The 8927-nt window shown below is 40.7% G+C and overlaps 1 protein-coding gene across 3 annotated transcripts in view; it reads right to left on the bottom strand.

Moving 5' to 3' along the window:
* The window catches only part of FBN3 (fibrillin 3), a 116781-nt gene that overhangs the window by 67914 nt on the left and 39940 nt on the right, over window positions 1-8927 (bottom strand). For all 3 annotated transcript variants that reach the window (XM_069098771.1, XM_069098932.1, XM_069098853.1), the window contains 3 exons: window positions 1787-2062; window positions 1300-1353; window positions 401-526 (listed from right to left, as the gene is read on the bottom strand). In XM_069098771.1, coding sequence (XP_068954872.1) covers window positions 401-526; window positions 1300-1353; window positions 1787-2062 — 456 coding nt within the window. The remainder of the gene's footprint in view (window positions 1-400; window positions 527-1299; window positions 1354-1786; window positions 2063-8927) is intronic.

Below are 8927 nucleotides of genomic sequence, written 5' to 3'. Positions count from 1 at the left end.
GAGAGAGAGAGAGAGAGAGAGAGAGAGAGAGAGAGAGAGAGAGAGAGGAGAGAGAAATGATAGAAAGCAAGGAAAGTGGGGTGGAGACAGTGAGATAAAGAGGGAGACGGAGGGTGAAAAGGGTGTATAGGAAGAAGACTGAGGGATGGGACAATTGAGATTAAGGTTAAGGGGCTGGGAAAGTGTGAGAGAGAAGAGAGAAGGATAGGAGGAGAAATAGGGGTTGGGGGATGGAAAAATGGAGGGGAAGGGAAAGAAGAGAATGGTACAGAACAAGAGGATATCAGAATGGGAGGAAAGGTTAACAGAAGGAAAGAAGAATAGGGAGATATGGGGACAAGGAATGGAGTGGTATGAAGGATGGGGCTGCTGAGTAGTCCCTGCTCAGACTTATACATACCCACACATTCCTTGCCAGGAGGATCAGCCTCATAGCCCAGGTGGCAGATGCATCGGTAGCTGCCCCGAAGGTTCTCGCATACACCATTGGGGCAGATGTCAGGGTTCAAGGCACACTCATTGATGTCTGGGGTGGCAAAACAAAGTAAGCACTTTTATGTCTCTCTGGGAAGCTGCCTGAGCCCCTGATTCCTACCCCTCCACCTGTACACTTACCAGATTTGCCATAATATCCTTTCTCCCCTGAGTCTTATTCTAAAACTTGAGTGAGAACTAACAGAAAACTAATAATGGTAGCTAATACTCCTATAGCACCTTAAGAGTTACCAACTACTTTCCTCCTCTTTGGAAAAAAGAAGAGGAAATAGTCTCAGAGGTTAGATGATTTTCTCAGTCCTTACCCTCAGTCAATTTCACCACTTTGTGACTTTTAACCCGAGAGTCATTCACCTAGGGTTCTATAAGATTAGTGACAAAGTCAAACTTTTGGATCTAAATAAAATATTTTTTCCTTCCTTCAACAATTCTATAACACCTAGGTGAGAAAACAGCTCTATGGAAAAGCCATTTTCCATAGAGTGTGTTCGTATTTGTGGTCTGGGAGAAAGTGAAAGACTAGGTCCACATTTAAGATTTCATTTCCTTTTAAGTTTCGAATTTGGGGATTTTGGGCATTTGGTACAGGGAAGAAGGCTCTGGCAGCAGCTATAGCCTGTATCAGTTTATCTCCCTGAGATTCAACATCAAAGGAAGAGATCTGAGGCCCTTTCTATCATCTCTCCTTCAGGATTTTTCACCCAGTTCACCTGGTCTAGACCAGATTCAGGCAGGATCACAATGCCTTTGCTTGTAAATCCTACCCATCCTCAACTTTGCGGTTGCTGGGGAGCCAGCACTCACCTCTGCCATCTGCTGTTATGCCAAGGCCACTACTGCAGAGAGCCTGGAATTCATCTGGAGAGGAAGAAAAAAGGGAAGAGGGACAGGGACCTTGGTTCTAGCCCAAAGTACTGACCACAGGCCTATAAAAACCACCTCTTCCTTCTCTTCTCCCTGAGACCATAACTTCTGTCAGAGAGTTAGCAGCCCTTGGAGGAAGCTCCAGATAGTGACCTCCCTAGGGGAATGACTGTCCCCAGAAGAGTAAACTCCCCTATGAATGAGCCCTCCAGCAAATAGCATCCCCCATCAAAGTTCCCCCTACTAGAGAGTTTTGCCCATCTGGAAGAAAGCCATTCCACCCCAGGGCCTCAGGAGCAACCAAGCTCTCAGATCCCAAATCGATGTCAGCCCCTGAGGACCTTGAGGCTGGTGCCAGGGCCAGGGTTGGCCATCAAGGACACTAAAGATAGCATGGGGCATGAGAACAGAGAAGGCAGGGTCTGACCAGAGTTCTTGGCTGGGCAGGGCTGGCAGGGCTCTCCGAAGCCATGGTCAGGGCTGGTGCAACAGCATTCAGACTTGGTGACAGCCCCAGGAAATGGCCGTGCACAGGTGCCCTTCTTGATGGCCCCATAGCAGGTGCTTCGCATGTGAGTGTCCACACAGACCCGGCCATCTGCTCCAATGGCCAGGCCGCCCACACACTCGCAGCGGAAGGAGCCTTCTGTGTTGATACACCAGCCATTCATACAGATGCCGGGCGTCTCACACTCATCGATGTCTGTAAAGAAAAGAGAGGGCAAAGAGGGCCTGCAATTGGGACACTTCCCCTGTGGTTGCAAGGGGCAGGGCCAGCTAAGAGAGAGATACCCCAATGGGGCTGAGAGAATGAGAAAGGTAGAGAGGGGCAGGACTGGGGCTCAGGCCAAAAGAAGGGCAGGATGGAGTAGGGTGAAGTTGATTCAGGAGCAAAGCCAAAGCATCCCTACCTGTTCTGCGCCCAGTCCGTACTTCTTCCATTCCCCATCCCTCCTCTCTCCCATGTCCCCACCATCTTCGTTCCTCTTTTGCTTCTCCTCTCCTCCCTCCCATCCCCCATTCCATTCATTCTGCCTATTCTCTTTCCTCACTGCTATCCTCCCTTTCTCATCCCCCCTCCATTTCCTTCTTCCTTTCCTCTTCCTCCTCTTTACAATGTCCTCACCATCTTCATTCCTCGTTTGACCCCTCCACATCTCCCCTCCTTGTCCTTCCTTCCTGCCCTGTCCCTTCCATTCTAATTTCCCTCCTTCCTCACTAAACCCCTCTTCTCCTTAGTTCTTTTTCCTAATTCCTTCTGGCTTCCCTGTCCCTCCTTCCTCCCATGTTCCCACCATCTTTATTCTATTTTGCCCCTTCTATATCTCCCCTCCTTCTTTCCCCCATCCTTCTCACTTCCTGTCCCTTCCATTTTGCTTTCCTCAACCTCTTTTTCTCTTCTCATTCCTGCCTTCTCCTTCCTTCCTCTCTGCTACCCCCTTTTCTACTCTTCCCTCCTTCCCATGAGCTCTCCCTTCCCTTTCTCTCCTTTCTGTACCCTTCTCCTGCTTCCCTGTCCTCCCTCCCCCAACCCCTCACACCTAGGTCTATAGAGAGTGGCATGTCTAACCTGTTATCTCTATGACCTCCCAGACAAGTGGTCATCTGGTCTTTTCTGAAGATCTCTGGTGATGGAGAACTCACTACCTCCCACAAAGCAGCTCAGTTTCCTTTCATTACTAAGTTTTTCCTGCCTCTTCAGGACCTGTCTCCATCACTGCCAGTTCTGCCCTCTGGGGCCAAATGGAACAAGTCTAATCTCTTTTCCACATGACAGTCCAGGTTAAACACCCCCAGTTCCTTCAACTGATGCTTATATTTTCAAGCATTCCAGGACGGCCATTAGCTGTGTCTGACTTAAAGGAACAGCAACACAAGAATCATGGCTTCCAGGGTGTGAAAAGGGCATTGGAGATCAGGAGACACTGTCCATAGTACCCTATCTGAACACTTCCAGAGGCTGGAAGACCTCTGCTCTTAATTCAATGCTTATTAAGTGCCTATCATGTCTGAGGCACTTGAATGATGCACAATAAAAACTAACAGACTTAGAAACCATTGTAATAGTCCTGGAAAAAGGTGATGAAGGCATGTGCCAGGGTGCTGACTGTATACAAGAAATGCTGTGAAGGTAGAGAGAACAGATAGGACTTGTGAGGTGAGTATGCTTACGTAGCAGTTGTGAATCTCTGAGTATTCTCCTACTAAATAAACTCAGTGACTCCCTATTACCTCCAGGATCAAACAGGAAATCTTCTGTTTGGCAGCTTCATTTGTATTTTGCTCTCCGATCCCCCTCACATACTCTAATCCAACAACATAGACCTTCTTGCTTTTCATCTCATAGAACCCTATCTCCTGACTTTGGTGGGCCTTCGCACTGGTTATACTTCTGACTCACAGAATCTCTCCCTTGGTTTAAGCACTACCTTCCACATGAAGCCTTTCCCGATTCCCTCTATCTCTAGTACCCTCCTCCCCTATGTTGTATTTATTTTTGCCTCATACACAATAAATGCGTATGTTATCTCCCTGACAGAATGGAAGGAAGTTCCTTGAGGGTGAGGATTGTTTCATTTTTGTTTGGTTGGTTTTTTGTATCTCTATGCATAGAGAATTTCAAATAGTTGGTACTTAATAATTGTATAGAGATTGATAAATTTATGATTGATAATTAATAATTATTGATAAATTTACGATCCCATGATCCTCCTGCTTCCCTGTCTGCTTTCCTTATGTCTTTGTTTGTACCATCTTCTACTGTGTGTGTGTATGAGGTGACTTTACCATAAACTTCATTTTTCGAAGTCCATCTTTTGCTTCAAGGTCCATTGCAGGTGCCACCTCCTCCTTGAAGCCTTCCCTGTCTCCTCCAAGAGGTAAAATAAATCTCTTATTCCTAAAATTCTATACAGTAAAGAATCTCTAAATGGAGATCTCAGAAGTCATCTAATTCAATATCCATCTCAATAAACATCTCTGAACTGGATTTAGAATTTCAGATATAGTCTAACAAAGGTAGAATATAGTGAAATAATCACTTCATTGGTTTTAGGTATTATACATCTATGAATCAAATCTAATCAGTTTTTCTAAGAATTGCATCACACTTTTTTCTCATCTTGAATCTCAAGCATCTCAAAGTTCAAAAGGACCTCACAGATTATTTAATATAAACCATTTATATATAGCTGTTCACAAAAATAGAATGATGAGATTCTATCAAATTTCTTTGACAATACAAATATGGTCTTGGTACTAAGACTGTAGGAGAGACAAGACAGAGAAAAAACATAATTCAATATCCTTAATGAATATCAATGCATAAAGTTGAAATTAAATATTAGTAAATATATAAAAAATAGTATACACCACTACTATGTTGGATTTAAGCCAGAAATGCAGAATCAGTTCATTAGGAAGATCATAAACACAAAAGAACATATTAACAACAAAAAAACAAATAAAAATTACATGCTTATATCAATAGATGCAGAAAAATCTTTTTTTTTTTTTTGCTTTTTGGAGGGCAATTGGGTTTAAGTAACTTGCCCAAAGTCACATGGCTAGGTTTGTGTGTGTGTGTGTGTGTTAAGAGTCTGATGTCAGATCTGAACTCAGGTCCTCCTGGCTCCAGGGCTGGCGCTCTATTCACTGTGCCACCTAGCCGCCCCCAGAAAAATCTTTTGACAAAACATAACATCCATTTCTCTCAAAACTAAAAAGCACAAGAATAAATGGACCTTTCCTTAATATGGTAAATAGTAGCTATCTAATATGAAGAAACAGCATTAGGTATAATAGAGATAAACCAGAGGCCTTTCCAAGAGGATCAGGACTAAAGCAGGGACAGCCATGGTCACTATTATTATTTAACGATGTTATAAATGTTAGCCAGAAGAAGCACAGAAAAAGCAAAATTATCAAATTTTACAGCTGGCCTAATTTAGAAAACTCTAGAGAGCCAACTAAAAATTAGTTGAAACAATTAACCTCAATAAAATACCATCAAAATAAACTCACATAAATCATTAGCATTTCTATATATTACTGCAAATAACCCAGAAGGATGAAATAGAAAGAGAAATTCAGTTCAAAATAACAATAGAATTTATAAAATAGTTGGTAGTCTTCCTACTAGGGCATATGGAGAAGTCATATGAATACAACTATAAAATATTCCATACAAAAATAAAGATAGACCTGAACAGTTAAAGAGATATTAATTGCTCATTTCTGGTACCAAAATAGTAAAAATAACAATGATACCTAAGCCAATTTACTAATTTAGTGCCACACCAATTAAACTATCAATGGATTACATTATAGAAATAGACAAATAAAAATTATATTGGGGGCAAAAGCTCATTTCAGGAGAAATAATGAAAAAGTGTGTGTGGGAATAATGGAAAAGAGACTATCAGTAACAGATCTCAAATTATACTATAAAGCAATAATCACTAAAACTATTTGAGACTGCTTGAAGGATAGAGAATTTGATCAGTGGATCATGTTAGGTATATACAGCATATAGAAGCAATTGTAAATTAAAGCAGGGTGTTCACTTAATCCAAAGACCCTAACTTCTGGGGCAAAGATTTACTATATAACAGAAATCTTCTGGGGAATTTGAAAAGCAGTCTGGCAGAAACAAGGCTTAGATGAATACCTTATGCCATATACCAAGGTAAATTCTAAATGTATGCATGACTTCATCTTAAAAATGTCACATGGTAAATTAGAGGAGGAAGGAAAGAAATACCTTATTTATGAGGGAAGAGTTCATGACCCAGCAAAAGATAGAGAGACCATAGAAGATAAAATGTGCAATTTAGATTACATATAAAGTATGTTTTTGCACACATAAAATTAATGCCATTAAAATTATAAGGGAGTGGGCGGCTAGGTGGTGCAGTGAATAGAGCACTGTCTCTGGAGTCAGGAGGACCTGAGTTCAAATCCGGCCTCAGACACTTAGTACAAAATTAGCCTTGTGACCTTGGGCAAGTCACTTAACCTCAACTGCCCTATCTTCCCCTCTCAAAAAAAAAGCAATAAATAAATAAATAAATAAATAAATAAAATTATAAGGGAAACAGTATATTGGGTGGGAGGAAACTCTGATATCCTATTTATGGATAAGAGACTTTTATATTGTCAAAAGATATTAATAGGCAGATCTCAGAGGGAAAAAAATTGAGTTATCAACCACCATATGGAAAAATATTGAAAATCACTAATAATTAGAGAAATGCAAATTAGAACAACCCCTAGATTCTATCTCCCATACATCAGATTGGCAAAGGTAATAAGAAGAGAACATGATAATTGTTGCAGGGACTGAGGGAAAACAGACACTAATACACTGTTGGGAGAGCTGTGAACTGGTTCAGCAATTCTGGAAAGAAATTTGGAACTATATCCCAAAAGTCACCAAATGATGTGAACCATTTGACTCAGCCCTATCATGATCAGGCCCATACTCCAAAGTGATCAGAGAAAGAGAAAAGGATTTGTATATACCAAAAATACTTCTGGCAATTATTTTTACAATGGAAAAGAACTGGAAACTAAAGGGGCTGACCATCAACTGAAAAATGGTGGGACAAATTATGGTATGCCAATGTAATGGAATATTCCCATGTCATAAGAAATGATAAAAGAGACAGTTTGAGAAACATGTTGGAAGACATGTGAATGAATGCAGAATGAAGTGAGCAGAAGCTAGAGAACAATTTATATAATAATATGGTAAAGAAAAACAAAGAAAGAGTTAAGAACTTGAGTCAACTCAATGACCAACCATGATGCCAAAGGCTTGGTGATGATGCTACCCATCTCTCCATCTCTTGCCTTTAAGGTGATGAATTCAAGGTGCAGAATGAGATTCATATTTTTGGGATATGGCCAATTTGGGGATTTATTTTGCCTGACTAGGAATATTTGATACAAGGGTGCCGTTTCTTTCTTTCAATGGGGGGTCAGGAAAGCAGGGTTCAGGCATAAAAGGTGGCTAGAATTAGGATTACCAACATGAAAAGAAAAGAAAAAATAACAGAGTGTCATCAAAGCATTTTAAAAAATACACAGGGCAGAAGAGAAGATCAAAAGGAAACACAGAGAAACAGGACAACTTTGAAAATAATGTGTTGAATTTTTGGTATACTTGGAGGGGGTGTGGATTCACAGCTGTGTGTAGGAACTTTTTTTTCTGTTCCGTGAAGCATACAGAGATGCTCATTTTATTTGGGGGTTAATACAGTTCAAAATTTTAAAAAATGAAATGAAATAAAATAAAATGAAAAAAATTAACCTTTTCCTAACTCAGACTTCTCTTCATACTTGGCAAGAGGTCCAGTACCTACCCTCTCTTAATGATAGCCCTTTCATCCTGCCTAGAGCTTGCTTTGTACATAGCTCTTTGCATATTGTATCACCTATTAGATTGTAAGCTTCTGGAGGGCAGGGACTATCTTTTGCCTTTCATTGTAACAGTGCCTGACACATAGTAGGTACTCAAGTAAATATTTATTGATTGAGTAATTGGTCTTTCAGTCTTTGCTTATAGACCTGAAATCTGTCTCCTTACAAATTCCATCCATTGCTTCCAGTTCTATGTGCTGGTGCCAAGCACAAATTTAATACCTCTTACATCAACTGTTGGAAGTGAGCTATCTCTCTCTTCGGGCTTCTTTTTTTTGTAGGCCAAATATTCCCAGTTCCTACAACAAATCCTCTTGTGACTTGCCTTCAAGACCCGTTGCCACACCAATTACCCTTTTTTGCATACACTCCAGTCTACCAATGTCCATCCTAATGTGACCCTTACAACAGAACACTACTACAGATGTGATCTGAATAGGGTAGATTAGAATAAGAATAGTACTTCCTTAATTTTGTATACTCTTTTAAAGCAGTTTAAGATTGCAATAGTTGGGTTTTTTAAAAGAAAATTGATTGAGTTAATTAATCATAATCATAATAGCTTTCTCAATTGCACCATCATACTGCTGATTGATATTGAGCTTGGGGTCTGCTAAAACACCCAGATCTTTTTCAGAACAACTACTTTCTAGCTATATCTCCCCCACATACTGTACATTTGACACTGATTTTTTTAGAACTCATGAATTACTACTCTTTGGGTCAGGTCTTTGAACAATCTCCAAATTTACCTATCTCTATTATTATCCAGCTTGCCCATTTGCCCATCTCGTCCATAATTTGAATCTTTGTCAAAAGCCCTGCTGAAATTAAGATACCATACATGAGGTTGATGGTGTTCCCTTGGGAGAGGTTGAAAAAGGAAATTCTCTAGCATCTGATCAAACAGCTAGCTAGCTAGAAAACAGGCTTCTATTTCTGGATTGACCACTAGCCCACTAAATGCTTTGAGCCTCAGTCTTCCCCTCTGTGAAATGACAGAGTTGGAATAAGAGCTTCTTATGTCTCTTGGTGATGGATGTTGAGACAGGCAGGCTTGGGTCTAAGCACCATTTGTGCTGGTTCATGGTTTGGAAAGGGAAGGAGAGAAAGAAGACACATGATTCAGAGATCAGCAACAATAT

The sequence above is a fragment of the Petaurus breviceps genome, unplaced genomic scaffold, assembly GCF_028583685.1.
Source record: "Petaurus breviceps papuanus isolate PSGF00001 unplaced genomic scaffold, PetGlider_PUasm1.0 103, whole genome shotgun sequence".
Lineage (NCBI taxonomy): Eukaryota > Metazoa > Chordata > Mammalia > Diprotodontia > Petauridae > Petaurus > Petaurus breviceps.
Note: the sequence above shows the minus strand (reverse complement) of the source record. Positions and strands in the feature narration are given on the sequence as shown.